General features: G+C 36.3%; 1 protein-coding gene across 1 annotated transcript in view; it reads right to left on the bottom strand.

Moving 5' to 3' along the window:
• LOC140747842 (laminin subunit alpha lam-3-like) overlaps positions 1–23,563 on the bottom strand; it is a 79,538-nt gene extending 55,975 nt beyond the window's left edge. The window contains exon 1 of the mRNA XM_073080460.1: positions 23,138–23,563. Coding sequence (XP_072936561.1) covers positions 23,138–23,216 — 79 coding nt within the window. The 5' untranslated portion in view covers positions 23,217–23,563. The remainder of the gene's footprint in view (positions 1–23,137) is intronic.
• Positions 23,564–23,879: the final 316 nt, after the last annotated feature.

Here is a 23,879-nt window from a genome sequence, read left to right as displayed (position 1 = left end):
TTCCTACCAACCCAGATTGTACCACATTTAAAAGCAAATAAATGGATATGAATAAGAGTCATACTTGTTGATTTGTTTAACTTTGAAAAAATGTGTCATATAGGTATTGACTGTAACAGGTTAACGTTGGGTTAAGTCAAAAACATATTTTTGACTAAGTTTCGTATTAAAATAATAAATTAATGTCCGAAGAATAATAACATAGTGTCAAATTATGAGATTGATTAAATATGCTGAAAATATTGAATTATTCAATTTGAAGCAATCGCATATTATGATTAAATTGTATGCTAGATTTAAATATCAGCTTATACGCCACTGCATGACTTTTTCTCTTTTATAACTTTTATATAGGTATCACACGCATTTGAACACGACGTTTAGTATTTTAATTAAAACAGGGAATTATTTTTCTTGAAATAATTTGTAAATAATATGGCAAAATCGTGCCACAAGTGTCACAAATATTGATTTATATGTTGAAACTTTTGCAACAAATCACAAACGACACGCGATGCAATCTAGATTGCCTGTGCAACATGCGGACTGATCCGATAATAAAACCAGTTAGGACAGTGTTTCTCAAAGTGAACGATAACACCCCCTCTTAGGCGCTGAAAGTGTTTACATAGGGGCGATAAAGTACTTAGAAATAATTGGAAACATTATAGCGAGTTAGGGCACGTTAGCTTCTTTGTCAATTTCAGCTTTGCGATACCAAGAAATAAATTACTATTTATTTCACCGACCCATTTTCCCAGAGACCCAACAAACGCTACGCTACGACCACAAACGGGTGACGCTACAAAATATATTCTAAAATTGGGCGCTAAATCAAAAAAGTTTAAGAACCTCTGAGCTAAGGCATAACGTAATTTGGTACCTTGGCATGATACGCCGAGGCCTTAGATAACTTGCAAACTGAACACCTTTGACGATCTTGAAAGGTGATCTTGATCTTTGAAGGTGGTAGAACCCTTTGTGGTTCGACTCCAGCGGCACCACCGCCACACCTATTTCTACCTAATAACTGCAGTGTTAGGTGCTGCTGTGTTCCGGTGTGAAGGGTGTGGCAAGGGAGAAAGACTTTTCCGAGGCATTCCAGCTTAGTCCTTAGGGGTAGCGGTGCATCTGTGGCCGACCTCAGGTAGGAATATCCAATCCTATCTGGGGTTTATTACAGATGTCCATGGGCGGCAGTAGCCACTTACCATCAGGTGGACTGCATGCTCGTCTGATACTCTTATATTATAAAAAAAAAAATCTAATCTTCCCGACGTGCATCCTTGCCTGAAGCTTGGCGCGTGTGGGCTCATTAACTTGGGACGGTGGTACATGGTACAGTCCGACCACCAATTTCTTACTGCAATGGCCTAATTTATGGGTTTAATTGTGGGTGAAATGATGTCTATAATATTCCCTTTCTTATAGTCCATGGATGACAAAGTTCAGACAGAGGACCTATTCATTCGCAATTTCCATTACATGAAAAAATGTAAGCATGTGTAAAACCACAAAGGGCTTTCAACGATAATCAAACCCACCAGCCTGATATAACAGATAAGACCCGGACTCGAAAAGAAAGCCCTATGTTTATTAACAAGTGTATGAGCATCTATATGAAAAAAATAGTTCTGTCTGTTTTTGATTTCGAAAGAACTGCATTTCTTAAGGTCTATTGATACGGTAACAAAATTGAAAACGCAAGTATGTTCTTTGATACTTCTATCACAGTTCTTGATAACCTTACAAAGAATAATGTCGTTATGTATGTACAGATTTTACAGAGTCCTGTGTAAAAAAACGAAAAACCTTACTGCCAAAGCTGTGAGAGTAAGCGTCAGCATAACATGAAAAAACAATTGTAAATTAAAAATACAACCGCTACAACTATTTCAACCTTATACTGGTTTGAAGGGAGACATACTTATTCGAGTCATTCCAGCTTAGTCCTCCGGGGGTAGAGGCGCATCTATGGCCGACGTCAAGTAGGAATATAAACTTATCTAGGATTGATTATAGATTTCCATGGGCGGCTGGGGGACTGCATGCTCGACTGCTACTCTTATGTTATAAAAAAATACCTACAGTTCCATGTAAATTAAAAAACCCCCGCAAGCAACGCCGCAAGTGGAAGCTCGTCTCAACAAACGCTCTTCTGAAGCTGTTCCCGACGCGGGATCATTAAAGTAGGTTTTTGTCTGGACGCTGACAGACGCCCTAATAGCCCCCGCGACCCATTCATTTCACACAATCATAAAAATATAATAAAACCCAGCGATCTGTTTGAACTACGAGTATCTAAGGACAAAATGCGTTTGAATGATGTGGGTTTTTGAAAGGATTATTGAAATGTTGAGTGCTGTACGTTTTAATGATTGTTGGTGAGTAATAGTAATGGTATTTACAATAATTAAATGGTGTGTTAGCAACATAATTACGTTTACGTAAGCCAGCTTTGAAAAAAATATGTCATATAGGTATTGACTGGAACAGTTTAACGTCGGGTTTAGTCAAAAACATATTCTTTTGATTAACATAGTGTCAAATATGAGTATGAGATTGATTAGATATGCTGAAAATATGGAATTATTCAATTTGAAGCAATCACATATTTATTTAATATACACTACATTTAATATCAGCTTATACGCCACTGCATCACTTTTTCTCTTTTATAATTTTTATATAGCTATCACATGTATTTGAACACGACGTTTAGTATTTTAATTAATACAGGGAATTATTTTTCTTGAAATAATTTGTAAATAATATGACAAAATCGTGCCACAAATGTCACAAATATTGATTTATATGTTGAAACTTTTGCAACAAATCACAAACGACACGCGATGCAATCTAGATTGCCTGTGCAACATGCGGACTGATCCGATAATAAAACCAGTTAGGACAGTGTTTCTCAAAGTGAACGATAATACCCCCTCTTAGGCGTTGAAAGTTGAAAGTGTTTACATAGGGGCGATAAAGGACTTAGAAATAATTGGAAACATTATAACGGATTAGGGCACGTTAGCTTAATTGTGAATTTTAGCTTTGCGATACCCAGAAATAATTACTATTTATTTCACTGACCCATTTTGCCAGAGACCCAACAAACGATACGCTACGTCCACAAACGGAGGACGCTACAAAATATATTCTAAAATTGGGCGCTAAATCAAAAAAGTTTGAGAATCTCTGAGCTAAGGCATAACGTAATTTGGTACCTTGGCATTATACGCCGAGGGGTTAGATAACTTGCAAACTGAACACTTTTGACGATTAATCTTCCCGACGTGTGCGCATCCTTGCCTGAAGCTTAGCGCGTGTGAGCTCATTAACTTGGAGTATATCATGTTACTGTTCCGTTAGGCTCAATAATATGGCAACTCAACACCTTTTCAATATTCATTAGTAACTTCATGCACTCCATGTTTGCTTTAGTTACAATTCTGTCTGTATATCAGACAAAATTCCGTTAGTTTCATCATAAAATTTTGTAACTATGAGTAAAATAACATTATATTTTATACGAAATAGTAAAGAGATTGTTAAGAAACATTTTTAGAACACACAAAAGATACGACAGAAGTGCAACTTCTTTGATGATACAAATTATAGTTTACGTGCGTTAAGAATCAGTTTATTTTAAAATATGACAATAAATTTGTATCTACTGCGTTATGGAAACATGACCTTGAATCCTTTTTATTTAACACACAACGCACCCAAAGAAGTATCACTTGGCAAATAGCTAATGTGCATAATATCTTAATCTACCTACCGCAGACATTTTATATGCCTTTCCTTACATTTTTTACAGAATTTGATACTTAACTGTTTCTAGCTAGTGTTGTATTAAAAACCAAAATCTAAAATTCAAATCGAACGCGTGCGCAAGAGTGACAAGCCGCGTCTATAAATAGAAGCTAATTATCTAATACATAATTTATTTGTGGGCGGGCGCGATACGATCTGATCGCTATCGAAAGCACCAGGTTTCGCCTGCAACCTGTTCTCAGCGTTGAAACATGTTGATCAGTTTAGGGCTACAGGGAGGTTCTATCTGATTTTGCATGTTTATGCCTAAGATCGCTTGTCTCATAAAGGCTCAGGGTGAGCTCAGAGAAGCCTTTAAAATGATTTCTGTATTAGGTGAAACGATTATGTACTTAACTGTACAACTGTAGAAGATACTCAAGGTGAGCTCAGTAAAGCTCGATTTTAAAATGATTTCTGTATTAGGTGTAAGGATCACGTACCTACTTAACTGTACATCTGTAGCTGTATTTTATATAACTTGGCACCACAACAACACACCTATTTTTGCCTCATAAAAGCAGTTTTAAGCGCAGCTGTGTTCTGGTTTGAAGGGTGTGTTAAGGGAAACATACATTTTCGAGGCTTTTCAGCTTAGAGCTTTATTACCTATTCCTTTCCTTTGATAAACCGTGCTTACTATATTATCAATAAGCACGAAGTGCGTCACCAAGTTCCCTGAAAGCACCCAGTAATATACTACACGATACGTTCCACCGTGCTTTCTTCAATCATAACCGTTATCGTTGCACTTAAAAGCATAACATTTGTTACGTAAATATTACCCACTTATTGCCTTCTACATCATAATTACTCTGTGCCCTGTCGGCCAGTTCAATCACATTACCAGCGGGCAAGGCGCCGATGTTAACCCGGTATTAAACTGTAAACATATTGTTATGTCCCATAACGTTCTCCTGCTGATTACGCGTTATGACCATTTAAAAGCTATATCTGGTCATTATCGTACTAACAAACCACTGTAAGTGGAACGAGGGTTAATGTTTGTGGTAGTTATTTTTTTATTACAAGGGACAAAGTTGACAAAATTATAATTCTAGTATCGATCAATACATTTCTATGCCGTTCAAAGTTAATTTACTCGACGTCATCGTAAAGAGTTCGTCGTCGTGGACATACTTTTCCGAGGCGTTCCAGCTTAGTCATCAGGGATAGCAGCGTATCTATGGCCATCGTCAGGCAAGAATTTAATCCTATCTGGGATTGATTCCAGATGCCCATGAGCGGCGATAGCCACATACCTAGTGGACTGCATACTCGTCTACTCCTCTAAGTCTCTACGTCTACTCCTAGTATAAAACAAACCTTCCACTACCGTAACACTATAGGTAAAAGTAATATAATTATTTTTACTTAGTTTTTGTAAACAATTCCTGTATTATATTCCATTTATTAATATCATGATCAGTAAGTATTAATAATGCACAATTTTCGATTTAAATATTCATAATTCTACATAGAAGGAGATTGTACCTTAAATTCATTCAACATTATGTGGCATACCGCACCGCCAGGATCCAAACCATTAATAATCGAGGTCAATCTGAATTGATTAACTCGTTATAAGCAGCCAATATACGCAAGCGTCATTAATACTACATATTTTATCTAATAGCTGGTTGGTTACATTAGTAGTGTGCATAATGGTTTGGCAAAGTGAATTTTGCAAACTTTGACGGTAAGGAACCTAGATTTCACATACTAATTGACATTTTTCTTGACAACATGTAAAGTAAGCAAATTAGTAATTTTATTCTTGATTTTTCTCTACATAATTAAGCAATGTTGAAAATTGTATAAATTACCGATTTTGGGAAAATTTTGTGCATATACTTCCGTGCTTTGGACAACGTTAATCTTTTAAGTTCCAAGGCTTGTGGAGTTATGAAATCTATCCCACCAAAATACCACCTTGCCCAGCAGTGAACATAAATGCAAACAAACACAGAAAAAAAAATATTGGATATTAAATAGCCTCGGTCTTAATCAGGGATATCTAAACAACTTTAGACCTCTAGCCGGGAATCGAACCATGTACTCACGGAAACCACGCGTATCAACAAATTACCTCAAGTAGCGCTATAATTCTTATTTATAGACACTTCACTAGTAACCTAACGGCTTTAGCGCTGCAGTACTCGTAACTCCGCGGCAATAAACAAAAATTACGATTTCCTACAAACCAATACTATTGTGAAGGACGAGAAGACATCACACGAGCGAACCCATTGACAAAGGCTAGTTAAATTGAAGTAAGTTGCTAGACTGGACCGTCGTTCAACATTTACGAGATGGCTTGATTTAAAGGCGGAACAAGGGTATTTAGGGCCAGCCCTGCTATAAGGAATCATCGTACCGGGCGTTAAAATCTAAAAAGATAATGATGTTCTTTTATTTTTTTTAATAGTCCTCCATGATACCTCGCCATCTCTTTAAGGATGGTTTTGTCCAAAAATAATTTAAGGATCTTCTTTTCTTTCTTTTCTAGTATTCTCTCACGTGTGGACAAACAAAGAGTAGAACAGTTATGCAGGTAATAGAACCCCCTATGGTTCCACTCCGGCGGCACCACCGCCACACCTATTTCTGCCTAATAACAACAGTGGTACATTACAGCTTAGACATCAGAGGTAGCGGCGCATCCATGGCCGACCCCAGGTAGGAATCATCTTACCTGGGATAGATTACAGATCTCCATGAGCGGCAGTAGTCACTTACCATTAGGTGGACTGCATGCTCGTCTGCTCTTATATATAAAAAAGGTGGAAGGATCAATATGATTCGAACTACGAGTATCTTCTAATTCTAACGTGAAACAGTTTTTGTGTGTCTTACGTAAGATTTGTGGTTTGAGGTAAAACTCCCAAACTGTCTGGAGTTGCCACGTCAATTTTAAATCCATCCTGAAAACAGATTCGAGCCAGCCCTGCCTCTACATTCTATCCGTCCAACGTTTTCGACACGGCCGTAAAAACACTCGTAAAGACAATCTACAAATGGCAGTTGTTGGCGCACCGTTTCGGAATATTTATTGGAAAACCGGGAATGGGTTCAACGGTCTTCCTCCCGAAATGTGGGTAATTTGAATTAGTTTGGGATGAGATTGTTGTGTAATTCGTCTGTTGTTCGCCGCCGGCAAATTATGTTTTAATGTCTTGTCGGTAAAGATCTGTTGTTGTAGAAGGCGCTAGGAAATAATGGTTGGTTGTCTCGCACCATTTGTTGTGTAAATTGTGTTGTATAAATGTTATTGTTTTGTCTACATTGAAGTGTATTTAATGTAAGAATACATAAAACAATGTCTGTGATGTCAACAAAGCTGAAGTGTTCCAAACACACGCTAGTGGCGGTTTGTCGGTAAACGATCAGAACTTATGCACTCTAAGATAACTTTAAGAAAAAATTGACAATTGCTTTAGGTAGACAAAACATTATATAGATCAATTATTAACATCGGGCGTAGCTAGCATCCTTGTCACATCCGACAAACCAAACCTTACGAGTTAACAGTGCTTTCATGGGTTGAAAATAGATTTCAACCAAGTGCAACGCAACAGATACATGGAAAAAATCGTATAAAATCAGTATTTGGTGATTTATCATCGATTTGTGTTCATAACCTGTGTATTATTGGTTAAACTATCCACAAACATATGTATCTACATTGTACAGAATATTATAACTTAAAAATATAATAATTAAATACAAAGACTTACTTTAAAACTCAAAGGTCACATTTTCGTGTCCATAACGCACGGTCATCATTAAAATATTTCAAGATGCATTTATCATTGGATTTCTTGCTTCATTAATGAGAACGTATCGACTACCATAAGTCCAGTTAAAGCAATATAACCTTTATTATAAAAAGGGAAAGACGAAAACTGACTATAAACGTTTTGTACGAAGTCAGTCACATACATAAAAATTTACGACAGTGGCTAATATGTAGTAAAACTAGAAAGTTAATATATTTCTGTATTATGTTCGTTACTACAAAAGCTATTCTTTCCGGACGTTCACAGATTTAATAAAAGGTGTACATACATTAGGTAGAGTACACACTGATAATTTAAGAGAAGTACTATACTTAAGTATTATAAATGTGTATATGTCGGAAAAGAGTATTAAGAGCATGTGTCCACTGTGTAGCGATCTTAATACAAAGCGAAGCAATTTAATTTTCAACAGAAAATCAAAGTAGCCCTTCCCTATAATAATATAGTCGTAGTATGGTTAATTGTTATTTCCTGTAACATTGGTATAAAAAGAAATTGTAATTAAGTAGTTTGATTTTAAATGAAACCCGCTTTCAAATTAAATAATCGTATTTAATTCGATCCTTCAGTTTAAGAGTTTCCACGAAGTACGACTTTGAAATTTTCAACCCTCTTTTTGTCTCGGGGTATTTCAATCGAACAAATGGGAACACAAGCACTTCAGCATGAACTTGTCTTTATCTATGCAAATCAGTTAACAATCTCTTTCTATACCCATATCTGACCTTGTGTGGTGGATAACGTATACACGCGCAAGTACCTTTTAACTCAGAACTTAACCTACCTGAAAACAACATTCATACCTTAATTTTTACTTAGTTGGGATTTAAACCCAGAACCCTCTTCTGTATCGCTTAAACTGTTCCATTATCATTAACAACTCATTAATCGCAGTCTAACTCCTACGCACATGACCTCGCACATCACATCAAAATTGATACATTTGACAGTGCGACCACACGCGACGACGTAATTGCGGGCAGCACGAATATCTGTTTGCTGAATAAACACTAGCTGGCTGAACGTCGTAGAATATAAGTTACGAGCAATTAGCGACTAGAGGAAGGTACCAATTTTGTAGGTAGGAGCTAGCACCAGGGGTACTAAATACTAATATCTACAGGACTTCTTGTAGACCTCATAGGAACGCGGGCAGTATATAATTACTGGCAGTATATGATTCAACTGATATAATATCTCTACATGTTTTTATTATTGTTTATAATGGCGTACGCGGTCTTGTCAGGATTTTACTTCTTTGCATTTTATGTACTGATTAAATAAATATTCTCTTGTTATTTATCGACTTATATCGATTAGGAATATGAAAGGGCAAAGAATAAGAACCTTTAAGACTAAGCAAGCTACTAATCAATATGCCTGGCGTTTACAATATTATGACAATAAAAAAACTTTGTTTCCATTTAACAACGGATGAAATAAAATACTATTCGAAAAGCGTTAATTAAAGCATTTTTCATTTATTCTTATTCTAAAAATAGAATGCTCCCTTTAAACAAAAGTCAGCTTCAATAATAATCGCTTTCCTCCCATAACTTGATGAAAGCATAGCTTTGGTATGTGGACTAACTGGAGCGATCGACATCGGAACCACAGCGTAAACTAGGGATTAATGTGTGTTAACTGAAACTGTGTTTAAATTGGATAGCACCAGCGGCCGGTACTAATATAGACAATATATCTATTGTTTTGTTTACCAAAAATAAAGGAGTGATTATACCTGCTATACATTTTCAAATTTTGATCTTTGGTAAGCCAAAAAGATAGATTGATTATTAATAATTAACGTAGAATCGTTATAACCCTTTCTATGTTATGTAAAGCAGTTTACGTGAAAGGAGGTATAAGTCAACCTGTATTTGATATTTCAAGCCGCCGGTAAGACCTTCGACAAAGATTACCGATTGTTATGGTATGGTAACGACCGGGGCCAATATTTTCTATAGTTTCGTTATATACATTGATGCTAATGCACATGATGTATCTAAAACCCATTGTTAATTGTTACTATTAAATATACCAGTAAATTATAATGAATAATTTTGATAAAAAAAGTTTTAAAAGGAGTTTGCTATTTATTTCTAACAGGAGTTTTACATCCTACATACGGTTGTCTGATATACGAGTATTACAATAGAAAGTTCTACCAAATTTCATTACAACTTTTAACTAACAAACATTAACCAATTGAAACTAACCATCACATGTCAGTCTATGTAACCCTTCCAGACGAGCCCTTGAACCGTCTGTTTGTAATCAAACGTACTTGACATGACACAATATGTCCTTTCATGCAGGTCCTTGACGTATTGGGTTGTACGGTGCACCAGCGTTGGAAAGTCGCCTCTTTGTCGTGGTGCCCGAGGGCCAATTAACCAGAGATAATTGGGACGGGACCGGTTCCCAGCGTCTATCTGCTCTATCGGGGTTTTTACTCGCACGCCTCGCGTGTGTAACATAACTCACTAGTTAGCTTGCTTGATGGGAGCTCGGTTCGGTTTGGGAGTTTTAATGTTAGTTACTAGTTGTACTCAATTATTCTGAACCACTTTTTAAAAATGAGTATCAAATTTGATAGCCTGAAAAGTTCTATTGTATATGTTCAAGAACGATTAAAAAAATAAGTACAGCAATATAGTACTCGTAGGTACCTCATTTTTGAAAGTTGGTAAACAGTATTGTTGTATATTTTCTTTTAGAAAGGTGGATGGAAAACAAAACTATACAAACAATTTGTTAAAATGTCTTATCAATCAATATATTTAATATACACATTTCAAAGTCAATGTTAAAAATTCCAAAGAATAGCTGATATAAAGACTTAGACTATATCAATGTATTTTTCAGCATTTAAGCATCACATTACATTTCACATTGCTATCTATTTAAGTCTTTTTACCTAGCTCTTAATTTACCAAGAAATATTTTAATAACATATTTTTTCTATAAACACAAGTTATAAAATCGTAAACCTTTACACATCGTCTCGTACGTTGACAGCGCTACCGGTCGTCTCTACCATGTCTCTACCATCCGTCTCTACTAATTTCAGCCGTTCGGCAGCCATTAGTCAGCGTGGTGACAGTGAATCAGTGTGCCGATTCTCACTCGGGTATAAATAGACACAATAGAGCAATGAAACTGGTGCGTAAACAAAAATAAACGGGCTCTAGCGTAGAGCGAGGCGTACACCAGTCTCGTTGAGATAGACGATTTTTATTACGTATATCTGTGGTGCATTACGAAACTAAAACTATTAATACTTCGTTAAAAATATTTACTTGCTAAATTAAGGCTAAAATCGGCTAACTTTTGTACAAAGTCAAATTATAAAACCACTACTAGATATATTATCGATGCCTAATCGGGAATCGAACCTGGAGCTCACGACGAGTTTTTCTCTCTAGCTATTTCATTTAACGCCTTAGGAGATCTTATGTTATATGCGATTACATAGCCTTCGCGGTTACGTGGGCACCCGTTAGCTCAGCGAAAACTCACGGATACCGAAATTTAATACGTAATTTAAGTCGGATAGAAATACATCGATACAAGTTGACCATCGTTACGGCGGAAACCACACTGCAAAAATAAATGGCTCCGTGAAAATAGCAACTGTCGTTTACCTATATTTTCATGTTTAGCTACGCGCGTTGCGGTTCCGTATCCGCGGCGGCGGAAATCTTATTTTAATTTCAACTTAGTCCTTAAATGTAGCAACAAACTTGTAGCCTATCGGAGTTGTTTACATTTCCATGGAATACAACAACCACATACCATCAGGTACATCCATGTATACCACACCAGTTTAAAAGAAAAAAATCTATAGCGACAATATCACGTCAGCATTAAGTAGATCAAGATCCAGTATAACGTTCAACAAAGTGGCACTTGGGTAGTCATCAGACGGAAGGGTTCACAATAGTGGCGGTTAAGGAGACGTCGGCAGGCTCGGAATAAACCGAACACCGGATACGTACTGTTGCCAGGGAAATGAGACTTTATTGTAGATTTGTACTATTAGTCACTATGTAAGATTACATTAATCCTTACAAAAAAAAACAACTCTATAGTCACAAACCACAACACAACCACAAATATCACCACAGCATTAAGCAGATCAAGATCCCGCATAACGTTCAACAAAGTGGCACTTGGGTAGTCATCAGACGGAAGGGTTCACAATGGTGGGGGTTAATGAGCTGTGGACCGGCTCGGAATAAACCGAATACCGGATACGTATAGGTGCCAGGGGAATGAGACTATCTCGTGGATTTGTACTAGTAATTACTATGTAACACATCCATCCATATAAGAAACATTTCTACAGCGACAATATCACCTCAGCATTAAGCAGATCAAGATTCCGCATAACGTTCAACAAAGGGGCACTTGGGTAGTCAACAGACGGAAGGGTTCACAATGGTGGGGGTTAATAAGATTTGGCAGGCTCGGAATAAACCCAACACCGGTTATGTACGCTCGGTGACAAAGAAATAAGACTTTCCCGTGAATTTATATCCGTAGCTACTATATAATATATCTAAATATATATAACTCAAAGGTGACTGATGTAGTGATCTATCAACGCACAGCCGAAACCACTGGACGGATCGTGCTAAAATTTGGCATGCAGATAGAGGTTATGACGTAGGCATCCGCTAATAAAGGATTTTGATCAATTCTACCACAAAGGGGATAAAATAGGGAATGAAAATATTACTTCGTAACGCGAGCGAAGCCGCGGGCAAAAGCTCGTCCATCTATAAAAAGAAACATTTCTATAGCGTCAAAATCACCTTAACATTAAGCAGATCAAGATCCCGCATAGCGTTCAACAAAGTGGCACTTGGGTAGTCATTAGACGGAAGGGTTCACAATGGTGGCGGTTAATGAGATGTCGACAAGCTCAGAATAAACCCAACGCCGGATATATACCAGGGAAATGTGACTATCTCGTAGATTTGTTCTAATACTAGATTCAATACATAATGTCTACGTATGTTGTTTGCTATACATAATGTTTTTACCCGATTGCAAAAAAAATAAAAGTAATACCGGGTAGTATTTTTATAAACAAACGGGTTAAGAGTAAGCCATTCATATTAAAATAAATATTTTGATTATGTAATTAGATTTTTATACTTTTTGTATGTTTAAATGAAATGTGAGAAACATAATCAAATTTCATTGATGCAAATATAACATATTAAAAAACTTTGAAAATAAACCCGAACTTAATAAATATTTAAAAAATATATATTTTAATACAAATAGAAAACAATATTACTTCTAATAGATGTAGTAAATAATATTACTTTATATGGCATTTAATATGAAACCATAGATTATTTTTACTCATATAAGTTTGTTTATTGATGTTTAAAAAAAAATCTAACTTTCCTTTTATGAATTCACTTTAAGTATCACTAGCCAAACATTTTAACATAAATAAAATACTGTTACATTAAAAAACACAACTTATCAACAATCTAATACCGTTGACAGCCCACTTAGTTTTTCAATCAACCCAATCGGAGGCAATGACGCTCAGATAGACCAAACAATAATTTAGTTCGAAAATTTATTTTCTAACTTCGCGAGGGTAAGTGACCGGTGAATCACAGGCAGCGTGGTGACAGGTGCCGCAAGCGCCAACTAGCTGGACAGCTACTTTGTGTTGTAACTTATTTAAATTAGAGTTTGTTATGGAGTGCCAGCTTGTACAAATACGACATTAGTGGGTTGAGGTGAGGTCTATATCGGTACCGGCGACCCCCCTTCCCGTCGTACTATTTATTCCGTGCCCCCTACTTTCAGTGGCCCATTGAGCAGATGTGTAGGGAAATCATAATTCAGCCAATCAGCCCCGCTTCGAGCGCTTTGAACTGCACAAATGGTTGCCGGTTCATTGATTGATTAAATTGGCGAATATGAACACATGCTTTCGTCTGATTATTTTGCCTCTGTTGTAGACTATTGTTGTGTTGCATGTATGTGGTTACTGTTCATCTATTTTAGATGTAGTGTTGACGTTGAACGCTGTAACTCCGAATATTTTCAAATTAATTTCCAAATTTTTACCTGTATGTATTTATTTTTCCAGGTTCCAGATTGAGACTATATATTTTTTATTTAATTACGGATTATTTACGCATTTAAAATATAACGTTTTTTTTACCTATATGTATCTGAATCTTTTAAAATTAAATGTTATTTTTAAGAAATAAACAGAAATCATATTTTTGAAAAGAAGTGAAATGTTTTATGTTCGATTTTTTTATATCGTATGTGGGAATTAAAAGTCATTTGAAAGTCCTATTGTAATCAAGTCTACCTTTAGGGCAACCCTTATGGGTAAAAGTGAGATATAATGCACGTAACCCGATAGTAGAGCCGTGGCCTCAAAAGCCTGAAATGTCACTAGCTGCCGCAGTAGCGGTGAACGCATACCTTATTTAAAGGCATGTACACAAAAATCCACATTTCTAACAAGACTATTTTATATGATAAATATGAAAATAATTTACAAGGTTATGTGTACAGATGTATTCGTACATTTCATTTATGAAACATTCACATTTTCAGGACTGTAGTATTGAAGACGGCTAAATTGATTTTGATGAGATTTTTACACGAGGACAAATAATTTTATTAAGAATTGTGGGTATAGGTAAAACTGAGTGCAATATATCGTTTGTCGTTAAACATAGGAAATTTCTACAACTTTTAGCTTACAGATTTTCAGATTTTACCCTGAAAGATCCATACTAGTATTGCCTGTTACACGTCCCACGTTTACTCAAACAGCCAAACCACAAACCTTATAATTTTGAAGTACCTAACCGGGGATCAAACCCTGAACCCTGTGAGCAGAACTTAACGACAACCGACGCCTCATGCCGTCGATATTGTATAAAATATTCAAGTTTGTAACACCAGCAACATTGTAACCTAGCGATCTGGTGCCCAAGTCACGCCCTGCCTTGATAACTAGTTTGAGTTACAATCACCCTACAATGTAGTCAAATATAACTTTAAATATTGCATGTAATTGTTTAGCCGTGTATCCATCAAAATATAGTCGGAAGTTGTTCCATTCAATCTTATTTTGAGGATAAGTGAAATATTAAATTTTATTGTTTTTAGAAAAAATAGTTTTAAAGAAAATTATTAACACATTAGTCCCACTGCTGGGCACTGGTCTTCTGCAAGAGTAGGAGAAGTTTTTATGTTTTCCTCCGTTTAAGCAAGCGATAATTCATTTATACAAGATACGTACATAACTTCAATAAATAAAAGTACCTGCCTGGGATTCGAACCTCAGACCCTCGGATTGAAACGCCAAGGTTCTTACTAGTCTATCATTGCTTTTTAATTTCATTAGAATCGGAATAGTAATATCTTCTCAATATATACCGCAGAGACATGAACATTTAAGCAGATTAATGTACTCATACTCTTATTTAGAGATTAATTTCATTATGTTAAGTGAGATCAAGACAAGCTCGATAGCCCTCCGTCACGGAAACGTGACGGTTGAGGATTGAGCTCGTTGTGACGGGACGGGACGCTGGCAACGACAACTGGTTTGAAGCAGTCGACTACTTAACACTACAAATGTTGTTTAACCCTATATACCGATAAAGCCACCTGATTACTTCTTGGATATGCCACCGCCACTCTTCTTTCGGTCTTATAACAACAGTATAAGTGCTACTGTTTTCTGAAAAATGTAGTAAGGGAGAGACAATTAAACGAGGCGGTCAAACTTAGTGTTCAGATATTGCAACGTATCTGTGGCCGATCTTAGATAGGACTCTCATCGTATTCAGCATTAAATAGAGATAGGTGGTATAAAGCATGCGCTCAGAATATAAAATATATTTTGTATCTAGTCATATATAAATATAACCCCACTCTTGAAAATATCTATAACATTTGTTTCCAATTTAAGTATTTTTAATTTGTGTGTTTGTACTTTTTGTGTTTTTCAAAACAAACCAGCATTGATCTATATAGTAAAAATTAATATTGATTTGGTTTTTGACTTTAATACTTAAAATCTTTGATACAAAACCTCAGAGTATTATAGAGAAACAACATCAAGTATTTTTTGTTAACAAAAGGGTTACAATTTTCATCATTTGTACTTACATTTAAAAAAAATATCATCAATAGCGAAAATAAAGAATGCCATTCAAAAACTGTCGATAAGATCATCCAATTGCAACCTGCCACCCAAATCCTTAATCGCCCTAAACAATACGATCACTTCCCAGAATAGCCTACCTGTTCCCGAGCCCTTAATATTGACAACTCACCCTTACATCGAGAAATACCGTTAGAGCGACAAGTACTTAAAAAAATCTACCTTTGTCTAGCCCTTAGGACGATGTAAAATTTAAATGACGTGTTTACTTTAGCTATGAGAAATGCTCAGATTTTTCATTTTTGATTGATTAGTCATTGCAGTTCATTGAGAACGATAGGATTGATAAATATGTAGACATTCTTGTCACAACTGTTACTATAAATTTTATTTTTATTTTTTTACGTTCTCGTTTGAAGAATATGATGAGGCAAATCCATCTAACCAATATTTTGCCTACGAAAGATACTCAGCCTTTTGATAGAGGAGTCCGAGGTTCAAATTTATGTGAGTATTAGAAACTAATTATGACTTGATTTAACAGAGAAGGAAAACAACGTAAGGAAACCTGCATCCTGAGAGATCTTTAAAAAAAATCTCAAAGGTATGTGAACATACCAATATGCACTTGGCCAGCGCGGTGGACTATGGCCTAATCATGTCATTCTGAGAGCAAACCCGTGCCCAGCAGTATGAGAGTAATGGGTTGACGATAACGACGGTAACGTTTGCTAACATGCCTTCGGAAGCACGGAAGCGCAACTAGTCAAAAGCGCATTACGCAAAGTACATTTCACACAGATTCCTTGTACTCATTCGTAGATAGCAATCACAGAGCTGGAATGGGGCACAATAACGGAGCTATCAGTCAGTGACTCGCTCGCTATCGCCACGGTATAAATGTGAACGCCGATCACAACTTAACAATTCCAAATTGCAATCATAGAAAGTAATCATTACTATTTTTAAGTAGAACAACTCTTATATCATGGCATGTGGGAACCAGATTATTAGTGTAACACAAATAACCAATTATCATGCTATACAAGAGCCGGAATGTCTCCTACTATGGGACATAGATTTTTTTAATTAGACTTTTGTTAAGTATGTTTATGCTTCAGATATTCTATTGCAAATTCGCTACGCAAAATAAATAATAGAAAGAGATAAGGAACAAACGAACGAATGGACAGACGCACTAATGAAAAAACAAAGCAATTTATCTTTATGTGTAAGTTAATTGGCTAAAACTGCTCAGACGTTATTCAATTCAGATTTTAACCCATTTTTTTGTGTCTACTAAAGAGCTTTCGTTTTATCAATAAAATAATTCGGAAACTGTAGGATTTTGATTAACTCTGGCAAAGATTAAGACCATTGTGCGAGCGCCTCCACTAATATTTCAAGGCAAATAATATCATCACATATCATGATAAATCCGTCCATTTCCCCTCATAAACCAGTAACACCGCAAAGGCCGAGGTATGTCTGAGAATTATGGCGCAGCCCGGGTTCCGTGATCCGTGTGTGAACTACATCAAACTATGCAGAGCGCTACGGAACCATTCTGAGCTATAAATCTGTATCATATGGAATGTGGACTCGTACGGAAATGTAGATTCTAGCTTTCGCGATTTGTGTGGTGGTTACTGGTCTAACTTGGATAGATTCCGCGTTCGGTCCCAGGTCAAATCTTAAATTTAAATTTTCGTTAACAATTAATTTCGTTATCGTAAGTCGGGGGCTGTTTGTGAGCATGTCGTCGAAGGTGTTCATGGTATCCATGACAGGAATGGTACTGTGGGAACGATAATCGTAAAGGTGAAAAAGTTAAGAACTTAAAAAAACTTTTAAACTACTCGTACCTACTACCTTAAACACTCGGTTTGAAAAGTGATTTGCATGTTTTTTATAATAAGCCTAAAAAGTATATAATACTCCAAATGACAAGTGTTTCAATACCTAATATTTCAAAATACTTAAGCCAATAACAGACAGTCACAAAGAAATCATATATATCCGAAAAACACCCCTTACTTAGCTTATTACTCGCGCAGTTAAGTGAAGCAGTTGTAATAAAATCGTAATTCTAGTGAAGCATATTAAAGTACGAGTACAGTGAATGAATGAGATTGTTAATAGTGTACAGTGTTCACTATATCATTATCAGAAGTAATGACATATTTATGAGCTGTGTCATGTACAATAAAAGATGAATTACGTGTAGGCTTAAAATAAATGTACTGGAAGTAAATATGATAATAGTGACTTTCAAACTCTCGCGTTAAGAGTCCGGGATTCAAATTCCAGGTACGTTCCATTTTTTTGATATAATATTCGTATTAAAAATTAATTAATAATTGATTATACTTAACTATAAATATAAAATTATTTTTATTCCTAGTTACGCTTACAAGTAGTGATAGCTTAAGGGTTAAGAAAATCAGATTTTTAAATTATAACTTAATCGTCAATTGCTAAAACAGCGAAGGAAAATATCACGAGGAAACCTGCAATCACGAGTGTTCGAAAAAAATAAATTTCAAGGGTATGTGAACTCTACCAATTCGGACTTCTCTAGCGCGTGGATCATGGACTAAACCTCTTACTCTGAAAAGAGGGTGGTGTCGAGCAACGGAACAGTAGAGTCTGATTACACGACAACTCTTACAACACGAGAAATCTATAGGTACCATTTTCTTCAAAGCGTGAAAATAAATCGGCATGTATATAAACGCACCTCGTCGAGCTGAACAGATGGCATTACAGGAAGTACCGCGGCACAATAAGACATGTTCGCTCCGAAATTTACTGGCCCGTCGACGTAAAACGATAATTGAGGCCGTATTCAATTACCCGGCAAGTACTTTGAAATATCCTAAGACTAGGCCAGGGGTCGGCTATCCAACTACAAAGGGTATAAAGTGAACCGTCGACTTTTTGTTAATTTCTTCTTGTATTTGTAATATTTATTATTTTGTGTGGCGTATAGTTATCGTCGTTATCAACCTATTATTGCCCCACTGCTGGGCAATTTCTCCTCTCAGAATTAGGCCATAGCCCACCGCACTGGCCAAGTGCATATTGGGACACTATTGGGATATTGGGATACCTTTTTTTAAATGTCCCGGGTATGCAGGTTCCCTCAAGACGTTTTCGTTCATCGTTAAAGCAAGTGATAATTAATTTCTAATTAGCATATAATTTTGAAAAATTAGAGGTCCCGGAGTTCTGCACCTCAATCCCCAAGGTTGAGAGGCCGAGTTTTAATCCTAAATCTCTGCCTAACTGTATAATTATCACATCTAAGAAGAGAAGATCCACAAAAAGTAAATCATAAAAAAGTAACTCAAAGTGAAATACCTACAGTACCTACAGTATCGAAATATCCTAATATTTCCCGACTCGTGGATACCATAGACTCAGAACGGATTCAAATTTATCGTATAGGTATGTCTTACCGGGGATTGAACCCGAAATCCATTACGAGCAAAACCGGCATAGAGACCGATCTATCAACTCCAAACAGTACCTACAGTTTAGCTCCAGGTAGCTCACAAATGCACTCTACCCTTGCTGATTAACTTAATACGTTTAAACCACATGAAACTCTCCAAGTTATTCCTAAAAGCTATCAACACCCGAGTTAACCCTCAGCCGCTAATCACACCCGAGTGAAACCGGGAAGCGGTGTCGAGTGACGCTGTCACGCTGTACACTTCTCGGAAAACACGCTAAGCTATGTAAGGTCCCAGTTTGACGGAGACAGGGGCTTCCAGTAGGTAATTTTATTTTTAAAATATAGAAGTAGCAAATGAAAATGCAGTCAACCAGATCTGAGTGGCTACGGCCGGCCATGGACAACTCTAATTAAAGTCAGATAAAATTATATTCCTACCTGAGGTCTACCACAGATGCGTTGGTACACTGTTCCTCTGCAAACGATTCGAAGCAGAACACCCTAACCTGCGTTATCCCTATACTTGACATTGTGCACTTAAATGCACATTAGAATCAGATTTTTTTTTTCGGATAATGCGACATCGAATCTTACTAATAATAACTGAAAGCGAATTAGCAAACGTTTCTTTATGTCAGAAAATGAAATCAATATCTGTCTCGTTCACACATTGTAAATGGTAAACAAAATAGCGAGCCGTCATTCAGCGCCTGCGCAACGCTCTCTAAGAATCTTATTTTATCTGAATGAAATTAAGTTATATGTACGAAATTTATATAATCTTACTTTCTGCAAGCTTTATGCAATGTTTTGGTGATATTTTTTTGAGATATAATGTTGTGAATATATAGTAATTCATGACTTTTGTTATGTGTGCATTAAAATGCACACTGCCAACGACATACAATATTACTGTTTGTCAATATTGTGTCTTTAAATGCACAATGCCAACTTTGCTACTATATACTAAGGTTCTGCACACAAAGTAGGGGGTTGGGTGAACAAAGTTCAGATAGAGTTTTTTTTTATAATTCATGACTGAAATTAATATTTCCCCGTTTCCACTAAATTCCCAGTCCATAGCTTGCAATATTTTTATCAGATAACTGGAGGCCGAAAAATTCTAGCTTTGGTGTCTAAATTGCGTAATTAAATCGGATGTAGAATCCAGCAAATCCCTAGAAAGATGAATTCCAGATGTCTAGGTCTCATAAAGACGTCCCTGAACTCAAGTCCTGTCCAATCAATAGCGTCTTCTGTCAAAAATGTAAACATCTCCAATAATGATGATTCCAGAACATCTGCAATATCAATCCCAGATAAGACCAAATTCCCACTTGAGGTCGGCTATAGATGCGCCACTAGCCCTGAAGACTAAGCTGGAATGCCTCAGAAAAGTATATCTTCTTACCACATCCTTCAAACAAGTGGAATAAAGTCCAATCATATGCTTAAATTTAATACAACATTCTAACGGAAACATGGATGAAGGTCTAATCAGACAAGTCGCTTTATAGCGTACAAATGTGATAGGCCATTGTTAGTATTGTCCTCACAGATCCTGGACATCTTCGTTTGTAATTCCTGGTTGCTGTTTCGTCATGGGAACAGCGGTAAGCAAAATTATTGCCACTCAAAAAGTTTCGAGTCGCTTTATGTGGGAACTGTGTTTTTTTGGGAGGAGGTCTTCTAATCTCTCAACTCAACTAAAATATCTCAAAACTTGTTGATATGTCATAACTTCCGAGACTTTTATCTTTAGTATTTTCAAAATGTATGATATTTTTTATATTTTTTAATTATTTCTTAGTTTAGTGAGTACTTGGCGGTGTGCATTTAAAGACACATATTTTTTTTCTCGTGAACCTGGCAGTGTGCACTTAAAGACACATACTATATTCTGAAAACTGAAATTCAGAGATTTTTTATTTTATTTTTCCTAATATCCTTATAACCCAATTAACGCAGGGAAGTAGCAAAAGTATAATTTTTTTAGGATAAAATTCTCTGCCAAGTATAGGGTTATAACGCTTCCCATATAAAAGTTTAACCATCAAACATGGCACGCTCTCGAATTATCAATACCCGAGTTAACCCTCAGCCGCTAATCACACCCGAGTGGCACCGGGAAGCGGTGTCGAGTGACGCTGTCACGCTGTGCACTTCTCGGAAAACACGCTAACTTATGTAAGGTACTAGTTTGACGGAGACAAGGGCTAAATCCTAGGAAATACTTAGAATTTGATGGAGATGTTAATTATTTCCTGTAGTGGGAATGTCGTGATTTAACTCTGGAGGTACCACTGCTTCTTATTTCTGTCTTTTAATAGCAGTATAGCACAATAATGTTCCGATTTGAAGATTGTAAGAAAGATACATGCGTTTCACTGCACTAATACGATGCATGCAGTACGATTTTTATCGCATGCGCATCACGCGTTCGTGACTGCATTTCTTTAAAATGAAGTTGGGCAAAGAACTTAACATCAGATAAACCGCACTATCATTTGATGTCGGTGACCAAAATTCATAAAAATATCTAAGTAGACTTCATGCTTTGTAGATGTAAAAAGTAACTTAAGTTTAACTTTGTTCCTGTAATTCTTTTTAGAACCAATTGCTGGGCATGGGTTTTTTGTCACAAATAGGGAAGTAACGTAGCTTACCCTATCGTATTTCTCCAATAGACGTCGGTCGACAAAAGTATACGGTAGTGACCAATCTGTGGCAGTTTTTATCAAACCCCCTAGAGATATAATCTTTATTTCCTCCAAAGCACCCAAAGTTATGACCTGATTTATTCTTAATCAGGTCATAACTTCTTATTCGGTCTTATTCGGTGTTATTTTTTTTTCTGAAAAAGTTCAATAAAACTTAATTCAGAGAAAAATACAATATTCTAAGCTGATTTTAGTTTTGATATCAGACAAAGAATTAAAAGTATATTACTACGCTTAAAGTTAGTTACTAAAAGACAAACAGAAAAGTATTTATATACATCAGTATAAGTAAATGATAAAATCATTATAATCAATTATCAATAGTATCAGTTTCAGTACAAAGATCAACCTGTAGCCGGCATTGTCGCGTCCCGGTTCCCGGAATTAGATGGAATGTCGTGTGTTCGGTGTAATGTTGTCTTACGAGAGAGCTTTGGGAGCTAGCCTTACGTTGTTTGTTTTGTTTGAAATGTAGAGGTTTCGTTGTGAGATAGGTAAGTTGTATCTTTAGAAGTTCTTGTTCCTAGAATATGTACGAGATTTACTTCAAGTATTACTGTCATTTGTGAAATTAAAAATTCAAAAAATTGAATTTGGAAGATTCGATGTAAAAAGTAAGAAAAGTATGTATGTGTATACTATTTTACGAAGACTTTTTTTTATATTATAGAATTAGCAGACGAGCATGCAGTCCACCTGATGGTAAGTGGCTATTGTCGCCCCTGGACATCTGTAATCAACCCCAGATAGGATTAGATATTCCTACCTGAGTTCAGCCACAGATGCGCCGCTACCCCAGAGGACTAAGGTGGAACGCCTCGGAAAAGTATGTCTCCCTTACCACACCCTTCAAACCAGAATGTAGCAGCGCTTAACACTGCTATTACGAGGCAGAAATAGGTGTGGCGTTGGTGCTGAAGGAGTCGAACCCATTGTGGTTCTACCTTCAAAAAACATGATAGAAATATAAATTCATTTTGTCAAATTCTTACGTGGCACACGTGCATGCGCCATGCAATTCTTTTTAATAAAACGTTTTTATAAATTTGATTTTTACACATATAAAAATATAACTTAAATAAATATTTTCCTTAAATATTTTCGATAATATTACAGACTAATTTACACTTGTAGAAGTACAGGTTAATAATAACTATAATCATACCTGGTTTCTGATGCTTATGCTTTTTCCCCTTGCCGGCGACCACAGCCGCCAGCAGCGCTACCACCAGCCACCACCGCATTCTACACTCACCACCACATCACACAAATGAACATTAACACTAATTATTCAATTTAATAACACAACACTAAACATTAATTAGACTCCAGTATAAATACTATTAAAAATAATGCGCGAAATAACTGCGTTTAATAACAAAAAATCACTACAAAATTCTTTAAAACAATCGTATGTAACTTAAAGAAGTAGTCAGTACGTAACCACGACACAACCACTAAGGATCAAAACGTAATTAATATAGTTTCATTCAAAATCACATTGTAACGTGAAATAATCGCGTAAAAAGTTTCCGAAAGCGCGAAGCACGAACCGACTCGCGTGGACAGCGGAGGGCTACTGAACAAACAAGCTTTGGAGCTTTCGTCTCGACATGTCAGTGTCGGTCATCGAACATCAAAGCTTTTTGTAATAGAAAGAACAAAGACAAATTTCTCTTAGTCCAATATTTTTGGATGAATAATAATTAACTTAGTTAAAAAAATAAATTTTAATAGGTGTACATTATACAGTTGAAAACTAAAATGACCGTGAGTTGAGTGAAGCTTAAAAAGCTCTTTGACTGTCACGACCAAGCTTTAGTCGTTTCGTGCACTAGTTGTCTACGCAGTTCAGCTATTACCCGCTAGATGGCGTTGAAATATATTTTTATAAATATTTAACTTTG

This window comes from Epargyreus clarus, unplaced genomic scaffold (assembly GCF_041222505.1).
Source record: "Epargyreus clarus isolate Ecla_fem2 unplaced genomic scaffold, WU_Ecla_fem_2.2 ptg000015l, whole genome shotgun sequence".
NCBI lineage: Eukaryota > Metazoa > Arthropoda > Insecta > Lepidoptera > Hesperiidae > Epargyreus > Epargyreus clarus.
The sequence above is the reverse complement of the archived record's forward strand: the minus strand, read 5'-3'. Positions and strand labels throughout refer to the sequence as shown.